Source organism: Anser cygnoides, chromosome 2 (genome assembly GCF_040182565.1).
Source record: "Anser cygnoides isolate HZ-2024a breed goose chromosome 2, Taihu_goose_T2T_genome, whole genome shotgun sequence".
Classification (NCBI taxonomy): Eukaryota; Metazoa; Chordata; class Aves; order Anseriformes; family Anatidae; genus Anser; species Anser cygnoides.
Genome location: NC_089874.1, coordinates 29151689 through 29175833, shown reverse-complemented (window position 1 = coordinate 29175833; position 24145 = coordinate 29151689). Strand labels below are relative to the sequence as shown.

Here is a 24145-nt window from a genome sequence, read left to right as displayed (position 1 = left end):
CAACTCACATCACCCAAACCCTTTATAGATAATTTCAAGCTGTCAGGATTGAATATGTTAACTCTGCATCAGTTTTCATGTGTCATCTTCTACCTTGGTCCAGTTGAAAATTACACAAGCCATAAATTAGCTTTAAACAAGCTTTGAATCACCCTGGAACTAGTTTTCAAATTAAAGAGCCGTCAGTATATTACATGGTACTGTCATTTTATTACCCCAATCAATTCTGTGTGGCCTGAGGTAGAAAGAAAATGGATGCTGTCTTCATTTGCAAAGGGTTTATCTCTTACACCAGGCTCTGAAAACATGACTGCAGTAATGAATTGGAAGCCAAAGTTACTAACAAAGACTTTTAACAGTAGCAAAGTAGAAATATTTGTCCCTCTTTAGACTTACAAAAGGAAAGGAGAAAGAAAAAAAAAAAGCAAAAAAAAAAAGCCCCTTCTAAAACATGAAGCCAGCTTCTTAAGGCTGAAGGACTATGGGAAGAAGCGAGCCTATTTTTGTTGAAGTGCCAACGTGCTTTTAGCCTCCGCAAGCATCATTTTAGTACTGCATTTAGTAGCCTTCCTGGGTCAGAGCAAGGTCCCTCTGCAGCCCTGGAGGCAGAAGATGCCCTCCTAGCAGCCAGGTGCTCTTGCCCTCCCTTGTTCTCCCAGGTGCTTACTTGGGAAGTCTTAGTCAGAATATGGTAAAATCTAGTAAATACAAGGTATCTGTAGTTCTTCACAGTTCCCAGGCAGACAAAGTAAAGCCCCAGGAGGAATGTACTGTTTATCTCATTCTATTTACACATGAGATCAATCACTTTGTCTTTCTTAGGATTTTACTCTGTGCTGGTTAATGAGGAAAGAATACGGGCTTTAAAAGTCCCACTTCACATCTGTAAAATTTCATTTCCCTTTTCTGTTCCTACTTTGATACTTTCCTTATGTTAATTTTCTTTCATATTTGACAGTCTCCTCTCTTCCTCTGCCCTCTCCAAAGACACAAAATTACAAACATAGCCTTTAAGGTACACGTGCTAACGTCCTGCACTGCCAGTCACATAAGCAACAGCTTTGTGCTGTCCTTGGCTATGTTTTCTTTCTCTTGGGAATGGACAAAGATTTCTGTGTGCATACACTGTCAACACAACAGACTCTGCTCCTCAGCTGACTCTGAAACTACTTCAGTTCATGCAACAAACCTGAACCTAGATCTAAAACCTCTGCCTTCTTTAAATGCAGAAATCAAAGTAAAACCTTTTATAATTCTCTATTTTCCCAGTACAGAACCTTAATTACATTATTTAGCCTCACACCTTTTGTTTGTTTGTTTTAATCAAACTCTGTGCAATACAGACGAACTAGTAAAGTTACACAAAGTTTCCAGTAAATACCAACCTGTTTCAATTTCTTATCCTTCTGACTTTCTATAAACTACAGCACTGATAAAGCAAGCTTTCATCTTTGAAATCTGCCGACATTTCCAAGTGTAAAAGCACAATTTCCCTTTACAGCTGTTTAAAAATAAAGATGCTACTATTGCTTAGCTTTCATTAAAACTGTTTGAACTAAGTATTAAAAGAAATAAGGTCATATGTTTGCTCAAGATGCCTTCTTCAAATGGAAGAAAAACAAACAAAAAAACAACAAAACAAACAACTCCCAAACCAAACATTAATCTACACATACTTTAAGCTAGAAAGAGTACTCCCAAAATAATGTTTTTCATGTTTATTCTTCCAACTTTATAATATGCAAATAGAAACAGCAAACAGCAGAACTTTTTACTATTTGAAGATATCATCACTCACCGACCTCTGGAATCTGAATTAGTTTCCCCTTTCTAACTTTCCACATTTCCATTAGCCAGTGTACTATTCCTACCTCTCCGTGGACTGAATCCTCCACTTATAAAATCAAACTCTCCTAGATTATTATATTTTCCTTTTACTCTCCCATCATTCAAAAGCTGTCTTTCAGTACTCACTTTTATGACCCTAAAAGTCTCTGAATTCAATAACCAAATGTTAAAGCACTGTAATTAACAAAAAATACATAAAAATAAAAAGCTAGAATTAACCATGAAAATATAGGTTGTTGACACTAATCTCATCTCCTATACATAATGCAAAGGAGTACACCTTTCCTGTTACTGTCACAAACTATGACCATTGATCACAGATACACTGTAGCTCAAACTATTGGCAAAAAAAAAAAAAAAGAAAAAAAAAGTATAATGATATAAGCATCTATTTGTATCACCAGAAATTTTTAGTCTTTCTTCAATAAAGGGAAAAAGCCAATATCCATTTTTCTTGTGCTATATCCCCCATGTTTCAGATAACTTTGTAATTATCTGGTGTACCAGAGCAACAGATTTTACATGACTATCCTTTTGCAGGACATTAATATACTGGCAAGACTGCTGTACTACACTATTATCATTGCATATAACAGTAACTCAATACCTTTTCCTTTTTTGCTGATACCACTTTCTTCCTAGTTATTGTTCTGATATATATTTTTTATTATGATTTAGGATTGAGGTATATACTATAGCCCCCAAAATTATTTTTATCCTAATTTTAAAAGAGTTTTAAAAGCTCTTTAAGACAATACACGATTTATTACTGCTGGATCGGGATATTTCATCTTCCCCATGTCCATTTGGTACGGCCCACATGTCTCCCATCCTTTTTTCTTTCTCTAAAAGAGATAAGACCAAAAGTTGCATAACAAATTCTCAAACATATCACAAGCATCTACAGTAAGCGTGCCTCTCATTGTGCTGCACATATGTGTCATACAACTTGCAACAGCTGACCTCAGTGTATTTGTAGAAAGACACTTGTATTTTACACCTAAGGTTTAAAATACATTTTCAGATCAACAAATGTCCAGAGACACCTGCTATTACCTATGGAAGGAGCTGCTGCAACTATAATTGCTCCATGTGTAAGACAACATTTGGGTTTGCAGTCCTCTGTTTCCATGAGCGGTATTTCTATCCTTCAGCAATGGTCTGGGGCTGACCACAGCAGTATATTTATACAGTATCTCCAAAAGATAGCTTTACACCACTTGTATTTGTTTTCAAGTCATGTTTAAGCCACCCCAAACTTTTCAAGCTCTTGGAGCACAAAGTGACTGCACTCAGGAATCCAGCACCATTAATTTTGCGGTATGGCACAGCAGCAAACTTACTTCCACCCTGCAGGCCAAGCTGCCCATTCACACCATTTCTGGTCCAAGCAGTTTGCTTCTCCCCTCTTCCACAGCTTGAGAGAAAGCGTACACAACATTCGCTCACAATACTTCGCTAACACTTTGCTTGAACTAGAAGATTGGGCACTTGAGAAGATCTTTGCTCAAAAACCAGCTGCTTTATTCTAACAAAAATAGAACGTAGCTTAGAAAAGGCTTTCTTTCAAGCACACAATCTTCAGATATTATGCATCAGCATGCAGAGTGCGTCTGTCAGATGTTGGAACAAAGGTTTAAATTGTATCATCTAACTTAATTCTCAAGACAGGGTCAGCACATTCACTGAGCTTTTTTTTCTTTTTCCTTTGAGATGTCCTTTAAGTAATATTTATTTAGCTTCTTACATCTTCATCAGTACTGATTCTTGCTTTTCAGCTCCTTGAAGTTCAGATTTTCCCAACATAACACAAAACAGAGTGATGTTAAAATGTGTGATCACCAAAAGCATCACAAAATTGTCAGACTACTTATTAAATCAAAATTGGTTTTCATCTCTCCCCACTTCCAGATTTTTTTTCCAGTAACAAGAGGAAATAAAGGGATTGCACAGTACATCATTCTTGCAGTCTGAGTTTATTACACAAGTTTTATAGCTCCCTAAACTTTCCTCTTATGGCATCCTTATCTGCCTGTGCTTCAGAGGTTTTCCATAACCACTCTGTCCTGCTCTGGCAGAAGGCTCTCTGTGTGTCCTCCCCATCCTTCTTTCAACTTTACCACAGCCTGAGGCTTAAATTCATTCTATTCTCTCCTGAGAGGGTTTTTGTGTATTCCTCCATGTAGAATTTTCTCATTCATAACAACGTATGTGTGCTCACATTTTCCCTTCTGTGCCAAGGGCTCCTCTCGCAGTCCCATTAATTTTCCCCATCCTGTTTCTCTCTCTCTCTAGATCCCCATCCCCAAAAGGTACCACATTTTACTTTAAATTTTTAAAGCACAGAAACAAAACATTAATTCAAAACTATGAAATACTTTAAAAGAAATCAATCCATCTATACATGAGCACTCATATAAAAATGTTTCTTATATCCTCCTTTTCAGATCTCATTGTAACATCTTAATGTGCCAAATTAAAAATAAAACCTCACAGATATCCTTTAACAAGCCTCAAACAAATATGTTAGGAACTCTATTTTGCGGGTGCCCCTGATTTATTCATTCACACTGGTCAGCAGACTGCAGTAATTAAAGAAAATTTCCATGTAAGTTTAAACTACTCATAGAGATACACACTCTTATTAATGCTAAGTAGCCAGCTAAAACAAGGATGTTTTGTTCTGTCAGACTGAGCCACACTGACAAGGGACTATTTGCTAAAAAGGGAAGGAGCAGCCTAGTTGATACAGTTTAAGATGTGACATTAATCAGCCATCTTTTGCTGAGCCTGCAAGAACTGAAAGGTCAAACCCAGTGCTGCTGCTTTAAAGCATCCTCAAAAAGGCCTAGAAATTCCTCATTCTTCCCTAATTAAAAACACTGAAAATGATATATGGAATGATGAGGCTACATTAACTCAAAATGTTGACCTTAGTCCCTTGTTCTAGGAGGCTTTTTTTTTTTTTTTAAGACAGAAATCCTTTTTGTTTCTCATCTATATTTAAAGAAAAACAAAACAAAACAAAACACCAAGCCCCTTACTTTTCAGTACAATTGCTTAAATAACATTGTGGCCCAGATTCTTTCAGTTAAAAACATTTTGCAGGCAGTGCTTATACAAACACTCAAATTACTAAAATTAATAATCTAATAGCATATATTTGTGTATTAAATTTTAGGCTTTCTACCTTGAGACTCTACTGATACATAATTCCACAAAATCTGTTATTGAAATGGGAAATAGCTTTTGTAGTCAATAAAGCTAAAGCAGAAATCCCTTTGATACAGTGAATGTAAGAGTGATTTTAATAGTCACTTCATGCCTAAACAACTCTCTTTTGATGTTGCTTCTTCACATCTCCATTAAACACATATATCAACCTTAAAAGTATTTCTCCTTCCACTCCAATGATAAACACCAGATGGATCACAATCCCGTCATGTGAGAGAGCAGAGAACATGTTCTGAAATGCAAAGTGCTTCCTAATCGCTGGAAAGGCCTCTCCTGAAACAACCAGGGCTACCACGACTGGCTCCAGAAAGATCTGTAGAAGGTAGCATGCACCTTCCATGTGAATGGCACATGTGAACAAGACTCCAGAAAGCACGTGATGGAAGAAATTAAATAGTCCAGATGTAGAACATTATGGGCAGGATGAGTTAAAAGTATTTTGAAGTTTAGATATTTATGAGCCTCATCAAAAGACCAAAAAAGATCAAAGGTCAAGAATCAACTATGCAAGTCCCAGCACAACACACAGGGAGAGTCAGGACGTACCGGCACCAGCACTACTGTGGTGCGACAGGAAGAATTGTGGTGTTGGGGATCAGCCAGATAAGCTACACATGTTTCAGAGACATTCCTGGTTTGGCCATAGAGACTGCATGTCCACCTCCAGCTCTGGAGTCTGCTGAAAGAACCCCAGCTTGCACACTTGAGATCTTTCTGTAACATGAAACAAAGCACAGTAATTGGTTGCAACTGGGTGATTTCCTTCAAAAATGAATGCCTGACCTTAACCAAAATGCTAAGATAAATACACACTAAAATACCTCAGATTAAGATCCATGAAAATGAGCACACCAGCATGCAGAGCCATTTCAGCTAGTCAATAAGAAATGTTCAGAGTAATAGGGTGTCTTAATGCCATCTTTAGTCAGAATTCAGCAACATTACCCTGGACTATCAAGAGTTTCAACTCCTCCTCTTGAGATTCACTGCACTGAAAGCTCTCTGGGGTCTAACTGCCCCACTGTGATTGTTTCGCTTTGTGTTTTGTTGTTGTTTGCTTTTCCCTCCAAATAATAAAAAGAAGGACAAAAACATATTTAAGCCTTTACTACCTTACTTCTAGCAGATGGTTTGGTTGCTGCCCTAAATTCACTGGTCAGTCATTCAATCATCATAAGGCAGAACCTGGTTTACTTCCCTCTTCTGCTTAAGAGGGTTAAAAATTGTATTTATCAAGAGATTGCCTAACCCATCTCACTGTTCTTTAGCTGAAGCAGGTAGCTTTGCATATAAGAATGATTCACTGGGTAAAATGCTCCACTGTAGATTAACCAGGGTACCTCAGAAAGGATTTGTATTCCAAATACTTTACTATTTTGTACCAAGCAGCTTGTTACAGGATCTGTCTATGCTGTACCCAGAAAGTACATAAACAACTACAGCTCTATAGGTCATTCCAGTGAGAGATTAACGACAGATTAGTAAATCACATCTCCCACATTTCAAACTTTTTTTATTTTTTCATATTTAGCTTTTAAACGTGGGTGATAGTGAAGACTCTTGAAGCTGTTCTTATGTGAATACAGACATAATAACCTTGAAAAAGTTCTTTACCACGACAATAAACAAAAGTATTTAGAATTATTTCGAATTCATTTTGCTCTGAAGTTGCTTTGCCTTTTGCAAAACTTTCATCCTAAGTAAGCGGTGGAGATACTGATATGATGTGCTAGAGGAAAACAGTAGGGCAAATTGAATATTCACTCAATACATAATATACTTGCATATATGATTATCTGATATGTATCCTTATTTATTGCAAAGGATTGGTTACACATTTAATATTCATTATGTCAATGACTGTATCAATCTGCTGACACCCTTCTATTTCCAAAAATAAACATATAATGTGATTAACCCACTCTAAGTACACTTCTGTGTCTTCCATAAATACTTGAGTTATGTTGCTATTTCCTTTTTGACACTTCTTTTCTTTGGATATTTATATCACATTTGAAAGGATACCATCTGCCCTTCAGTCTTCACGAGATTAGTAGCTAGAAGAAATCTTGCTATCTACAGATTTCCATATAAATACATATATATATAGAGAGAGAAAAGGTACTGTTTGATGCTGTTGAAATACAATTAAGACTTTCCAAACATGCTCAAAGGTGTTTCAAACCACTGAACCAGATAATAATTTTCAACCATTACCAAAGACACATTTACTAAAAATCTGAGATAAACTTAATTGCTACCAGAATTTAACAATGCAATATGCATTTTAAAGGTTTTGTGAAAATCTTTTGAAAAGCCACCTTAAAATTCCACACAATATTTGTGCGCTTTCTTGGTAGAGCTAATTATAGTGCTCTTACAGTTATATTCCCACACAAGCTATTTGCTGAGCCAATTTTAAGGAGAGGGAACTTTTCTGCTACAGAATGCTAAAATTCAAGTGGTGAGGCACTCCTTTGCTCAGAAAGTGGCTGACACAGCACAAATCAGCAATGCCCAGCTGTCTTCTGCAAAATGTCATTAAATGTGGCTGGCACTAAGAGAATCTCTATTTGAGAATGGCGACTAAACCTCACGACCACTATCTAACACTACCACAAAAAGCAAACCTTGACTATGAAAAATTCATTACTTGCTTAGCACATCACAAAATGGCAATTTCCCTCCCCCACTTCCCCATCTCCTTTCTCTCTCCCAGTTCAGCATGACTGGATTTTGTCTAGTTAGCATTAGTAATTTATACTGATGAGTGACACAATACTTTAAATGGCATAGATGGCAACATTTCTTTGAAAGCCTTTAAAATAAAATCAACCTTGAGAGTAAACATACGGAGGTAATTAGGCAACTACGATTATGTGTTCAGATCCTATCCAGAGACTAACAATTAAAGATCTACCTCTTCCTCTATTATACAGAATATGATTATAGGTGATGTGCTAAGATAATTTGCAAGGTAATAAAGTTGGACTAGTTGTGAGGAATTAAGATATATAATTCTTCTTTAATCACATATATTCTAGTTCTATATAAGACATAATGCAAGAAATATATATAACAGGTGAAGAAATTTATTTCAGGCTTTTGGTAGCAACAGTAAACTACTTTGCAAAATTAGAGTGGATAGGGATGTCACCAGAATCCAGATATACCCTTGCACTTCTCGGGATTCCTTTTGCTTGTTTTTATGTAATCACAAAGTACACACCTCTTGTTACTTTCTGTTGACAGTCTTCTGTTCTATATTCTTTGTGAATATTCAGGCTTTTGGTAATAAGAAAAGATTATGCACCAGAATCCAGATTTTGCACTCTCTGCCCTCCTGTTACTTTCTGTTGACAGCTTGTATCATGAAAAGATTATGCCTCCTGCCCTCCTGGCAGCTTGTAAAAAACCAAAAATTTAATCAAGACTCAACAAGGTAAAAAAAAGGTCACTTACAAAACTTTTCATTCATATTTTTTGCAGATGCTTTCAGAATCAGTATGTGTTTTACTAATTAAGTAAATAACAATCAAAATTTGCAACTAGCTTGTTAATAGAAAGTAGCAATGGTCAATTACAATTTATTGGTAAATTTGTTTACAATTCTACTGCCAGCATGAAGCCCCTAATTATCAATACTCTAGGTTAAAGGCTCATTATTTTAGGAATTCTACAGCAGGGAGATGACTGGATTGATGAAGTGAATGAATCTGTGGTGTTTTGGCAGCTACAATTTGGTGACTTTCAAACTCTAATATTTTCCTTTTGTGACTTCATTTAGAAAGGAATGTAAAACTGACAAAATCTGGGTTAAAACTGTTATCTATGCATCTTTTATATTTCTATACATCATCTTCAAGATGTAAAATACATTGTCACAATGTTACTCAACAGCTGTAAATATCTAGAGATTAATTTTGAAAAGCAAGAAAGAGAACGCATCCAGATCTTTTAAAAGGCATTCCTCTTGTCCTTCCCAGACACTACTCTTCCATCGGTCTTCTCACATACTTTGTAAGTATGCATACCAAAGAGAAGTTATAAAATCATCTTCCCGTTGTGGGGTGCTGAAAATGCGCTGTCATTTTTTATTCTCTCATGCTGTGTTAGCATAAAACTATGTTTAGTGGCTTTATAGACATGATGCTTGCTGCTTTTTGGATTTTTTTCCAATTGCAGACAGGTCTCAGCAGAGACTCCTTGCCACTCAGCACTGCACTAGTGGGCAACTTAGGCTGTAAATTCATTTTGTCATGGCTTAGGAAGTGTAAGTCATAATTCAGTAGAAATGCAATTTCCCAGATAAACTGTAATTGTAAGCAGATTTTGTTAGAAGCATAACCTAAAGAAGGTAAGAGGGAGCAGTGGCATTTCTAACAGCTGCCCAGTGAAAAGATTTTGCTTCCTTAATCAGTACCTTAGGGGAGGTAATAGTTAGTCTACCAAAACTAAGCCGCATCTAAACTAGAGCTTTAGATACTTAAACACTAGATTGTATTTATTCAGATCAGATGCATTAAAAATGTGTAGCCACTATGCTGTGTAATTTAGATTATTTTTAAGTTTGGCACTTTACTAGTACCAGGTGCCTCTTAAATGTTCCGTTGGAAATTGGATATAGGTGGGTGTATTAACAAGAGTGAAAATTAATGACTGAGCTTGTTTCTAATTTCAGCCATCCTTGCTTGTTTTTACTTCATTAACTATTTTTAGTTGCAATAAAGCAAACTGTCAAGAAAACTTAGGAAAAACAGGACTACCTCAGTAATAATTTGATTCATGAGACACTCACAAAGTCTCTTGAAAAAATAACCTGCTTCATTTTAAAGATAGTATGAGGTGTGTGTATAGTAACACTGAAATGAATCATCCTCCTGAGTAGTATTTGATATATGTTTTCTTCCTGCTTGAAACGTTTAGCATTATAGAAGGCATTGGGTGACACCACTCATCCCCCACTAAGGAAAAGAACTTGTAACAGTGTGCAAAGTTTCGGCTTCGGAAAAAATGTTGAATTGTTGGGTTATGAAAGAGAATGAATGAAGTTAAGTAGCAAGGGATTTCTTCAGTCTCCTAGATAAGAAAACAGGGAAAAAGAAAATGAATCTTGGAAATAAAATAAATTTGGGATCAAGTACCATTAAAGTGGGGCTTTACTGACAAAAATACCTATTTAAAACTGCTGTGCACACAGTTTCTAGTATAACAAGATCTGATCAGGTTTCTTACAGCTTTTTTTTTGGGGGGGGGGAGAAGGGGGGCAAAGTTTAATATAAGAACAAGTTATGTATTTCACTTTGCATTCCTAATCAGTACTTTAATCTATCCCATTGTTATGCTTCAAAATAAGAAACCTGTTTCGCATTTGGAACAACTATACATCATTAAGAGTAAGATCCCCGTATTTCAATTTCTTCTGGTTGGCATTAGATCTATTGTCCTCTGTGGAACCAGTCAAAGACTTGTTCAGAAAAGGTTGTGGAAAGGAGAATGTTGTAGTGTATCGCCCATTTTTCACTATACTTTTTTGATACAGTTAAACTGCACCTAGTAAGAAGTAACAGGCACTAGAAGTCTAAGTCTGTGGCAGTCAGTAACATGGGGTGTTTGGAACAAGTAGAATTGACTTTGATGCAAAGAAGAATTCAAATATTTAAAATAAACATCCATTCAAAAATATTTTTCAGTGCTTAGCTTCTTTTTCATTAAAACCTAAGCTTTCTACTTACACTATGGGAATCTTCTTCTGGCAACTGAGTGTATCTGATTATTTGGATTAATTTGTGGATTTAATACCAACTAACTTTACGCTGAGTTTATCCTCTACACATAAATCAAGTCCCATCTTAAGTTAATTTCAAGGCTGATTATTTTTGGAACATTTTATGATATAAATTATTCAATACATAGATTTTTTTTTATACTTGTTTGCCAGAAAATAACACAGGCTGTGCCAACTCATTTTTCTAAAAACGATACCTGGGGAGCAAATACTAGAACAGACTTGGCAATATTTCAGCCAACTGATAAGAACTACCCCACACTACAATTTCACCCTTTTATTTATTTATTATTTTTTACTATCTTGATAGTCAAACTCCTTCCTATGCCAAGGTTTGGCATTACCGAAGTTCTTAAAACAGCATGTAAGTGGTAAAGAACTTCTTTTAAGTTTTGTCACAGCCTTACACATTTGGATTCTTTTATCTTGTTTGATTTCAAAGAAATCATTTCAGAGCCAAGGTTTGACGGTTCGTCACAAACCTAGGAAGACAACGACTTCAATGTAACCACATATTTTCCAGTTGCTATATATATATAAAAATCTTTTATTACATGGCACAAAACATGTCCCACTCTGATAGCATTATTCAACTCTACTCAAACAGCTTTAAATATATGAACAAATACAAAAAAGTTTAATTGTATTGTTCATGATCACCATATAATAAAATAGGTCAAAATACCCATGCCTAGTAAAAATGAAAACAGATTCTACCTTTACAAATGTAGTCACACTTTGCAATTTGTTATTCTGTAAACCACTTTGAAATACTAACTTAAGCCTGAAGACAGTAGCATAAACATTGAGTTTTTTCCATTATATTCTGTTCTGCATGTATCAGCCAGCAGATCTGTTAGCAGTATTCATTTGTCATTTTTCAGGTGCAATGTTGTTCACCATGGTGGCAGAACATTTGTTTGTATGTTGTGTCCTCAAAAGAATGTGCACTGACTAAATTAGGCTCACAGCTTCTTTATAAGCATTGCAGTCACCCTGTCAGAATATGCAACTGAAACAAGTTTGAATTAACACAAAGTAACTTTAAAGATTTTTTGATTTATTTTTGTAAAGATGTATTTTAAAAATAACTTCTTAAAATCACATTGCACTGAATGATATCTACATAAGTACTACAAAACATATTTCCAACATGATTAAGCATGCATATAATGGTATCAGCCTGTGACAACCTCATATATTATATTCAAATAGGGTTTTCTTGTATATATAAAATGTTAAAGACTTTGGCTATATTGGAAATGTTTTGTACTGAACGCTAGTAAATACCCAGATAAAGTCTGTCCATGTAACACTCATTCAATCATCTTCTACATGTACTTAAGCAAGCAGAATCCCTACACTGTAACCCTTGCTAATCAGAACTGTCTAGCCTCCTCTCTATAGTCCCTGGACAGTAAAAAGCAGCTCCAAGGACAACTCATCCGAATTTAAGGAAAATGTCTAAAATAAAGGTGCAGTATCAGCATTTTACAAATAGGAAGCCAAGACCTAGGGAAAGTAACAATTAAAAGTTCTATTAAATTTGTTACTAGGTTTTCAATAGTCTAGACCACATTACTGTGGAGACTACTTTCAAAACACAACTTACATTATCACCTCTGCAGCTCTGAGAATTCAGCACTTTTGCATGTCAAGCCAAAGGATCCAAGCTGGGCAGCAGCAAATGAGAAAAAGACCCACACTAAACATCTGAAAATTGTAACTTGTCTAGCATTCACAGGAGCTTAGGGGTGAGAAAAGGGTAAAATTCAATCTTCCAGTCACAACTCAACTACTTCAAACATAAGGGTAATCTTCCTTTTTTCTGTTCCTGAAACCAACTTTTTTTTTTTTTTTCCAGATCTTGTAAAACTTAAAGACAGTGTTTCATTCTAATACTCCACCCAAATTCATCTCTTTCAGTGACCCCTAACAGCTAAATCAGCGAAGGCAGGGGTCCTATAGAACATAAATAAATAAATAAAAATCACAGCACGAACTAATTAAAGGCTATAAATTCGCGCACAGTCACAAAAAGAATAAAGTGCTGCATGCAACCTTAATTTTGATATTTCCTACATGTTGAGAGCATGACATCATGATTTTTTGGTTCTCCTGTTATATATATATATATTTTTTTTAAACACAGTTGTATGAAAGCAAGCAAGTGTGCAAAAATACTCTCCAAATTTGAGACAAAGGAATAATGAAAAAAATAAATTCCATAACCCATGAGACTGACATCTGCGCAACTCAAGAACAGACAAGGAACTTCTACACTCCTCATAGACCTTCTCAACCACCCACTTCATGTTAGCATAAAATTCCATAGACTAAAGGAATTAAATTAAATTCATTTTCTTTGACCAAATCAAGAGATTTGCAATAAATTTTACATCATGATGTTTCAATTATGCATTTTAATGATTTTTAATTTAAAAATACTATTTCCAATATTATATTCGTTTTAATATGATAGCGTCCAATTATATTTGCTTATTCACTATGTGGAAGCACGATATACCAAAAGAAATGTTGCTGCTTTGCTAATAAGCAAAATTATCCATGATTGCTTTCCAACACAAAAGGCGTACAAAAAATACTATTTGCCAGGGCTGGCGTGTCATGGCTTTGTCATTCCAGGAAATATTTCCTGAGGGGTTTAGATGAGAATTCTACCCGTATACACTGACAATTTATTTCCACTGAAAAAATGCAATACAGTAAAAAGATGAAATAAAAGCAAACTAAACAGAAGTCTACAGGCAAGGCAGCTGATCTTGCAGCACTCAAATAATGACCTGACATGTACACTCTGCAGCTTTTTACAAAATAGATTGTACACAAAGATGAACAGATCGAAACCAAAGTAGCACGGTCATTGTAACTAGCATGATATATTTTTAAAGTCTTTGCTGCCTTGGTACTCTGCAAAATTTTGAAACTGGAAGAGATACTTCAAACAATACTTTTTAAAAGGAAGGCAATAGAAAGGAATACTGAATAGCCATATCCTATGGCAATAGGACTCGACAATGAGGCCCTTATTGCACATAATGAACACATGGTCAGGCCACATTTAGTCCCACTAAATATTACCACATCATAATAGTAAATAATTTGGTTTATTTATTTTTATTAAAATCAACTTAAATAAGATTCTATATTCCTTCTGAATATTATTACTTGAAAGTATCGAGAAAATTATGATTTACAGTGCTGTTTGGCAATACTGAAAACACACCCTAGCCCTTTCACTGGGTGGATGGATAATGTTACAGATATGGAGAGCTTACAGCTTCACTTCAGCTTTCATGTGGCGTAACAAAATCTACAATGTTTTTGAGATGAGAGAGCTTGTCAGACCTTAGTAGTGAGCATCACCCATTCCATGAAAGTGACAGCGAGAATTACCAGCAGAGAAACTGTTGCCCTCATGCCCTACAGCAAAGTCTCTCCCTGTCTGTTATTTGACAGGCAGGGTAATATGGGAATATGCTATGTTGGTGGAAAAACTGACACAATTGCTAGAGTCCTGTGACTAGTGTGAGCAAAATGGAAGCAGCATGTCCAACACTTGTGGTAGATAGCAATTTAAAGCATATGTTTCTTACTGCTACATTACATCTCTTATATCGCTGATACCTGCAAGTGTTTAGTAAAATATGAAAATAAAAACACATTATTCACTGTCATCAGTATGCAACTCCTCCTGAATATGTCAAATTTAAAATCATAATTAGAAATTAAAAAGCAACTAAACCATTATATGCTATGCACTATGATCTCCTCATTGAAATAGTGTAATTTACTTACCGATTGTTTTCAAGCACCAACACTGCTACAGAAGATATTGTTGCAGAATTTTAAAATGTAAACTCTAGCAGTGATTTAAATTGGATCATAACAGATGAAAAATGTTGAAGGAATGAAAACTAAACAATGGTCTCCTTGGCAAAAGCTGGAAATTCAATCCTATTTTGCTGCTATAATCTGTACTAGAAACTTCACTGTGACATACCAAAAATTGGATTTAGTGAGTGACTGAGAGATTGAAATTGCTGGGAGCTCAGGCTTGCAATTCATCCATAGGTCAGGCAGAGTGCAGCAAACCAGGCAATCTTCTCTACAGTTTTCCTCTTCCTAGCTCTAAGTACACATTTGAGGGAGTAGGCCCCCTAGCGAGGGGCAGAAAAAGCCTTATCACATCAGTTCCTGCTGTCTGTGAAAGGCTGTGCAAAATCGTGGATATAGAATACACAATTCTAAAGCCACACAGAAAATTGAATGTGAAAATGATTAAGAACATACACAGAGCCCTACAACTTTTACAACCATGTTCACATTAAGGAAGGTTTGCAAGGAGTGTAACTCAATGCTATGTTGTTTGAATTTGAATTTGTAATAGAGTAAAACAACAACAACTGCTACATAAAAAGACTTTAAAACATACAGAGCAATATAGCTTTTCAGAGAAATTTCTCTGCTCATTTTTGTGAAAAAGCTATGTGAACATGACTACACAAAACCACAAGGAGTCCCCACAAGACAATTTTTCAGTATCTTTCATATACATTTTCACTCAAATACAATTCAAACTGCCTGAATTTGAAAGTGCAAATGACTTTATTAAGTATACTCATTTAGAAGTCTCTGTGAATGAAAAAGAAAATCAGACACAATAACAAGCATTTTTTTTTAATTTGTAATAATCACTAACATAATACAAAATACATAATCATTCTAACAATAAACTTTGTTTACTCTTCAGAACACTGTGGTTTTCAACTTAAAACTAACACATACCCTGCACTAAATGAAGTCAATCATACTTAATTTACACAATGAAGTATTTTAAAATTTTTATCTGGTACATAGTGTGCTAATCTCCTGGAAAACACATTTAGAAATTACAAACCCTGCTTTTTTGAGTTTGTTTACTCAGAAGAAGCCAAGAAAATTGGAGACGGAAATTTTAACTAACATTATCAAGAACACCTTTTAGTTTAAGCAGGTGACAGAAATTCAATAACAATTTTAATTCACTCTTGGAATGTCCATTGCATGTAAGTGGTATTCAAGAAAGATTGCTTGATGTCCAAACTGTAGTGGACAGCTAATTTCCGATGTCTGTCTTCATATCTCCTTACAGAAGAATTTGATTAACCCCCCTGCCACGTGAAACTGAGTACCATATCTTCCCAGTCGGAAAGGGACACTATCAAGTCAAAAAAATTATATCACTGTATGGACTTTTTGTACCTACTGTTCTTTAGAGTAACATCCAAGTAGGCTAACACAGAACTTATAGCAGCACTTCTGCAGAGCTGTGTCCCTGTATATCCAAATAGTGATTCACTTCCTTCTTACTTAAAATATTCTGCCAAATACCAAGAAAGTAGCAGAACAACCTGTCAAATTCTAGAGAATTTTAGAATGCTCTCATGTAGGTTTTTTGTTTGTCAACTTTGATGTACAAGATGAATTTGTAAATCCAATTGTAAAAATCAAGTGGAAAGTGTCTCTTCACAGGTTATGTTAATGACAGAAAAGAATGGCAGTACTAAGAAAACTGTGCAGAAAAGTAAAGAATCAAATCTTTATTTTTTTCATAAGCCAGAACTACAGAAGCATACTATTTCTGTCTATATCATGTGAGTTAATCTAGATCAGAAATTTTGTTCTGATTTTAAAATGTTGTACTTGATCAAGGCATACTAATCAACATAAAGTATTAAAAATTTTCACAATTTTTACCAGTGGGGAAAAGAAATACTGATTTATTCATTCAAATAATCTTCATTCTTTTTGAAAAAGATATATTTTCCATCTCTCCTTAGAGGTTTTGTTCTGTACTAATCCAGAAATACTTCCACTTGTCAATAACATTATCAATCTCGATATAGTATCCTTACTCCTTTCTCAGAGAACACCATAATGTGAAGAGAAAACATTTAACTCAGATAATAAAATTCTCTTTATTGATTATTTTCATTTTGCATACATTCTGTTTTTTAACCTGTTTTACAGAGAATCTGAAATCATTACTTTATGACCTTCTACTGTTTCTCAGTGCAGATCAATTTATAACATTTCAACACAAACTTCAGATGCTCATTAAGACTGCTAAACCAGCATACTCCAACTATTTCACAGGATGAATTAACTTACTTTGGAAGATGTAGAGTCACATTCCTGACAAATCCATCCATAGCCAGTCTGCTTGGGAGACTTTTTCAAGGGAGGGTCTAGACAGCCAAAATGGTAGCAGAGCCTGCATTCATCACACCTGCAAAAGAAAAAAAAATCTATGTATATATAAATTGTGTTTCTATTTCATTTAAAATTGAGTGTCTCTGCAACCCTCAGCACAAGATTTCTTGATCTATTATCATGATAGAGAAAGTACATTTTCTATAAGTGGTATTTTCAAACACCAACATTTCAAGTAGGTTCTGCCTAATTTGGAATATTCCAATGCAGACACTCACGCACCACTTTCATCATTATCTTATGTAAAAGACATTATTTAGGAGACTTGCAAATTAAAGAAAAAAATATATAACCAGCTCAATTTTTTAGATACATCGATGACATTTTTTCAGAAGTTCCTTGTATTTTTTAAACAGCAACAAGATTGACTTTTAATAGTTTTAAAAGATTTATTTAAAACATATTTTACTCATCCATTTTTTCAGAGCCAACTGTCACGTGCTCACACATTCAATAATATAAAGTATAATTTACAGCTATAAATTTGATAGTTTTATCTGTGACTATGCAGGTGATATATAAAAGCACAAAACATTTTCTGATTCTCTTTGAACACACGGGAAAGGGATGCTTATTTAAAAGGATTTCACTGTGATCTTTCACTTAAAAGAGTCCTATGCATACAGAAAAATTTTATGTTTTTATTAATAAAGTTTTCATTACTGTTTTGTACTATGTATAGTCCACATATGAAACTCAAAACATTTATCATAACTATTCCTTGCTCACCCATTCTTAATGTACCAACATTGAAGAAATGCTACAGTATGAGTCCTTTAGGAAAGGATCTTTAAATTAAACAGTAAAATAATATGCTCAAATGAAGAAAAACATTTTAAAAGCAAATATTTTCATATATCTTAAAGAACTTCACTTTATTTGCATATTCTCCTATAAATCAAAAATCATAGAGTGGCTCAAATTGGAAGGGACCTCAAAGATCACCTAGTGCCAACCCCCCTGCCATAGGGGTGGCCACCCACTAGATCAGGTTGCCCAGGGCCTCATCTAACCTGGCCTTGAACACCTCCAGGGATGAGGCATGCACAGCTTCTCTGGGCAACCTGTTCCAGTGCCTCACCACCCTCTGAGTGAAGAATTTCCTAAAATCTAACCTAACCTAACCTAAATCTCCCCTCTTGTAGTTTAAAATCACTCCCCCTTGTCCCATCAGTGTCTGAAATAATCTATATTCTATATTCTGTTGTATGAAAAATAAAGCTTTTTAAAAATTTACTTCACAATATTCTCTTCAAGAAATATCCCTAAACTCTGAACTAAACCAATACAAATGATCCAAAAAAAAAGAAATAAAGTAAAATTAAAAAAAAATACAAAGAATTCTCCTACAACTTTCTTTCTCTGCTTCCCTTAATGCTCATTTTCTCCACTACAAAGCATGCAAACATCACCAGAACACACAGGGTACCACAGAAGGAGGAAGCAAATAACAGAACATCTTACTGTACTGACAGAAGAAAATATTCAGGTGGCTTTTCTCCAGGAATGAGTCTCCAAATAAAAAGCAAGCATTTTAAGATTATGATCACTTAACCTAATTAAACACTTTTGTCCTTGCTACCAAGGCTATGCTTGCTAGGGAAGCTGCCTGTTTTTAGAAGGTATGTGTAAAACATGAGCAGTGGTAAGGGCACTGCTGGTACATCTTCTGCTAGTAGGAATTCAAAGCAATAATCTACCTGTCGACAGAGTGCAAGATTGGACTGATATCGTGGTATTTTCCTATTAAAAAAAAAAAAAAGACTACAATGTAAACTACTGTAGTTTACTAATGTAAACTACATTACAAACTATATATTTAGGCTTATTTAGTAATAACTCAGTCTAAGCCCAGGACAAAGAACACACTGAAAAGTGAAAAAAAGAAATCATTCTGTTCAGTTTTTAAAGACACAAGAGTTCTGTTGTAGAAATATATTACTTAGAAATATAAGCAGTTTTATTTCTTGTGAAAGGCATATTAAAGTAACAAAAAGGTTGAGAGTGGGAGATGAGATAGGTTACACTCCTACATTTCAACAGTGTATGTGACCTTCAGCAAAAGATGAAACCTCCTTTGAGCCTCAATGTTCTCATCTGCAAAGAAATATATTTTTCCTAACCTATCTCTGTATCTAGAATCTTGTTCATGTAAGCGCTTGCATTTCAGCACTGCTTACCAGAGCTCTGAAGTCTCCCTTCTTGTAAACTGGGACCCTCTAAGTAACACAAAATAAAGGATCACACTGTTTGTGATTGATTTGTTGCATTTCAGAACTTAATCCTAAAAATCTACATCTGACTTCGAACAGCATTAACTCAGGTTGCATTTTTTCTGAAGCAACTGCCTGTATGTAGAAGTGTTTATATGTTATGTTCAACAGAAACTGTTTCCCCTTTCTTCCACTTTGCCATCTCTTACATCTTTTTCATTTTATATCTACAATGTAGTATTTCCTGAATTCATCTTCAGCCATGTTTCAAAAGTATGCTGAGGAAGTCACTAAAAGCTGAGCTGAAATAAACAGAACACTGTGAAAATACAGAATCCCCATTCTAAAGCTGACTGTTTTTAATACACATTGTTGTTATTATTATTTCAAAGCTGGTTAGTTTGGCAGAATCAAAATTGCATTTTCTTAGAATGAGTTAACATGTCTGAAAGTTTTCAGACACTAACAGCTTCTATCTGCATCTCAGCAGCTGAGAAAATAAAAATTACAAAAGCATATTCTCATGTATCAACATTTAAAAAGCTGCATGATTAATAATGAGGTTAAACCAAATATTTTTAAACACTTCTTCATATTTTATAATGGAATACAGATTTTGTATTGTGGAACACAACTCCACGGAATGTGAAGTTCCCAGCATGACACTGGGAAATTGGGATTCATACAAACTGTACCTTGGTTAAAGGCAATGCACTAGCTGTCTGGCAATTCTGTTGTCTGCCGACACTGAATTAGGGCAAAAAGTAAAGCTTACACACAGCTTCGCACAGAAAACAGAACGGGTATTGATAATTCCTAACTCCAAAAGAAAACCTTATACCTAGGTTAAAATGGTAGTGGTAAAGTGAGAAGAAAATACATACTAGTACCTGTGTTCTTTTGTCTAGCAATATAAAATGACACAAAATCCACTGTCAGACTCAGAAAGTAAGAAACAGACACAAAATAAGGAGTATTTTCAAACTAAATTAGAGAATGAAATTGTTGGGTCACAAAAGGTGTCACGCTGACAGCCTCCCAGTCCTTCAGCAAATGCCCTCACAGAGCAATCACAACATGGACACTTACAGAGCAAAGGAGCTACACTACATTGTCGGTTACAAATACCATCCACTTCCATCTTAAGGATGGTTTAATAGTACAAGTTAAGCTACTGGGTTAGGAAAAAAAAAAAAAAGAGAGAGAGAGAGCACAAAACAAAGAAACCCTTCTGCTTCTTCCATTTGAAGTCAGTTAAGTCAGTTAAAATTGTTACCCTTGCAGATTCAAGGTCGTATTTTCAAAACTGTTCTAAAACTAGCAAATGTTTTAACTTACTATTATTTGTGGATAACCTTGTTCATGTTTAAGTACATGATCTGTAACTGTAATTAAGTGCACAGCCATCTTCAGTGGTCTGGCTAGCAGTTGTACCTAAAACTTTGTGAAAACCAGAGGTCCACACAAAGATAAGCTAAACTAACATCCTAAATTACTTTTAAGTGACAGGTCATTGCTTACTATCAATGTTTTAACAAGCTTGAAATCACTTTATGCATCAAAATTAGAAATTGCTGTGTTCCTCATCCCAGCAATTAATGAAGATAGATATATGACCACTACATACTGAGAAAATGGGGTGTGAAGAAAAAAGGTGAATTCTGAAGCACTAGGTTAATAAATTGAATAATAATAAAATAAAATATTTTTCATTTAAAAGGATACAGAATGCAAGTCATCTACATCTTCACATCAAGAAAGCTTGATTAGGCATTTCCATACCTGAAATATGTCTGCTTTGCTATTTAATAAAGCGATCTCCATCTGCTCATGCCCTTGGATTTTTTATTATTATTTTTTAGCAGTACATCTGGCTGTGCTCAAGCCCTACATAACTCTGCATTTTCCTGTTCATAATTAACTAATTATCCTCTAATCAATAGTGTAGATACTGATTTTACAATGTAAATGAGATAAATGAGATAATGGCTGGGGTCAATCTCATTTTATTTACAAAGCCCAGCACACACATCCAATTTCATTATATTGCATCTACCTGCATAGGAGGGAGGCTTATCAGTTGGCCTGCAGAAGTCTCCATGTGAGCACTGTGCTTTTACAGACGAACAGTGAATACAAAGCCTGCCCATCACTGGCACATTTCTAAGTCACTGGTTAATACCATATAAAACCACAAACAGCTGACTCAGCCAAAGTGAAGGAACCTATTTTGCATTCACAAAACAGCACTGCTCATCTATAGCTGCAAAAAGTAATTACACACACGTCCCTGAAACACAACATTAATAAGCTAATCTTTAAACACAACTAATCTTTAAATACAACTTTACAAACATGCTTCAGAGACCACAGAAAATCTCTCACTTATGTACACATCATTGCACACCGTCTGCAGTGTCATGCCAAAAGGTACCACGCTGAACGGAATACAAAACTGCACAGTATACGTACTACTCCCTATTTGTCACAACAGCTTAGAAAGATTTCATGGAAAAAGGACATAAAACTTTGATACGCTACCAACAAACCATCATTGACACTAAAATTCAAAAAAAATGTCACAGATTAGCCTTTCCCTGGCAAACTTAGAAATAATTAGATCAGAATTAGAAGTAATCTAATCCAGAATTTTTAAACTCTTGGAACTACAGTGGGACAGGTGCATATGAAGTCTCCCATTAGTTGGGGGATGCAACATGATGGCTAACCCAGCATCTCTGTGGATTTGACGTAACTATTGCTACTCATCTTTCCTTGTTGGCTTGTGCTGGACCCCATTTCTGACTGCAGGCTCTTAACACCTGAGGAACAGATGCTCCTTCTCAGACAGTGGTCTTTTTTCCCCTCTAATCCCTCAGTGCCCATGTGCTGAGCCACTGAAACTGCAAACAGCTGGAGACACAAACAAGGAGTTCATTTCAGATTGCAGCACGTTCTCGTGTTCAGACAAACACCTTAACAACAGCTATGACAGTTCAAGGCACTGTTATCGTGTTGCTTTCTTGTTACTGGTTTTATGACCAGCCTGGTGAAAAGGAGCTCCCTTCCAACCTAAACCACTCCGTGACTGCAAGCATGTAAGCATCCCCCCCAGAAAACAAAGTAAGCTGACACAGCTCAAGTGAATTCAAACGACAGAGCCCAAGATGAGTGATTTCGAGCTGAAGCAGGTGAACAGTGCTTCTGTGACACCTTACGTGTAACTGGACCACAGAAGTGACAAATTCTGGGTGATAGGAATGAGTACTAAGGGGTAGGCTTTAACAGCAACTCCTACATGTGATATCAAAGAAGTCACTTTCCTGTGAGCCCTGATTTAAGGAAGAAAATTAATCAAAGAGGTAATGGTGATAGAACTGTACAAGTGTATATTTACTGCAGCTTATTTCTTCTACTTACTGAGGGAAGGACCCCAAAACAATAAAACGTTTTCATTATGGAATATATGGAAAGCGTTCTTCGTTTTAGCTTTCTCTTTTGAAATCTCTTGAAACTCTGTGAAGCTATTTCAAGTCTTCATACCTTACCCTGCCATTCTACCCCCAAACTCTTCAACTCAGCCTCATGGATTCCAGCAGAAATTGCTTGCATTTTGCTGTGATGTGTCATAGACCAAGCACTCAATAAAAGTGACGCTGTGCTCTATTTACACTCTTATTGCAGAGTTGCTAAGGGTCTTAGCAACTCTTGTCTTCAGACTGATCAGGCAGAATACTGTCAGGATTAGCAAAAGAGAAAAACAAGAAAAAAAAATCCCTTCTCTATAAGTGGCATAAAAGCTAAGAATAGATGGTCAGGTCTTCTTGCTATTTCTGGCCTACAAAAGAGTTTTAAGAAATAATTAGGACCAGGGTAATTTAAAACAGTCCTCTCACATATACCAATAAAGCTTTATATGATTTTGGCATCTGGCATGTGACATATTCCAGTGCTGAAATTCTTCCGTGAATGCACATGTATTCAATGCTGAATATAAAACGGGATATAGCCCAATGATATGGCCTCTTCAGACACAGGAGCCCCAAAGATAGTCAAAATTCAGCTGGACATAACTCTATGGATTGACCTTTGAAGTCAGTTCTGCTTTGACTGGGCAGTCAGCACAGATGCCCTCCAACCTAACTTTTTCTGGGATTCCAGTATTTTCATAATTGTGATTTAAATTAAGCTAAATTCTCTTTCTAGGAAGGATAATGGTTATGGTATTATGCAAAGTAATTAAAAGCAACATTCAAATTTCTATTTGGATAGGTACAATGCAAGCATACAAAAGGAAGTCCCTGACTTCCACGAATGATGATGGAGATGAGAAAACAAACTATTCTCTTCAGTTACACCTGGATGTGCGAGGGCTTGGCTACTGCAGGCAGGTAAGAGAATACAGCAGAAGTAAGATGTTTATTTTTTTTTATTTTTATCTTTATCTCCTATTACTGATGAAGACAGTATTTGGACAAGGTGCCTCATAGAGCAGGACAAATTTTCAGATCCTCTCTCTACTAATAGTATAAATATAGGATAAAGTACCTAGATGGCTTTGGATGTGAGAAACTGCATACTAATCTCTAATTACTCAAATTTCTGTCCCAACTCAAGGGGATTAATAAAATGACCATTTTTTCTCTTTAACATACAATAACCTTGTGGAAAAACCTGCATACACTTAAAGGATCTATGCTATACTTTTCACCATCTGCTACGTGAAATGAGGTTTTAAGCAAATCCTGTATTTAGCACTAGTTACAATACATAAAAGCGTGAATTA

General features: G+C 35.5%; 1 protein-coding gene across 5 annotated transcripts in view; it reads right to left on the bottom strand.

Annotated features, from left to right (window-relative positions):
* Positions 1-24145, bottom strand: part of PHF14 (PHD finger protein 14) — a 166061-nt gene that overhangs the window by 41676 nt on the left and 100240 nt on the right. For 4 of the 5 annotated variants that reach the window (XM_048075388.2, XM_048075387.2, XM_048075390.2 and 1 more), the window contains exon 17: positions 17045-17162. In XM_048075388.2, coding sequence (XP_047931345.1) covers positions 17045-17162 — 118 coding nt within the window. Of the gene's footprint in view, positions 1-11158; positions 16092-17044; positions 17163-24145 lie in introns of those variants that run through there. The other variant, XM_048075391.2, reaches the window with a different exon arrangement.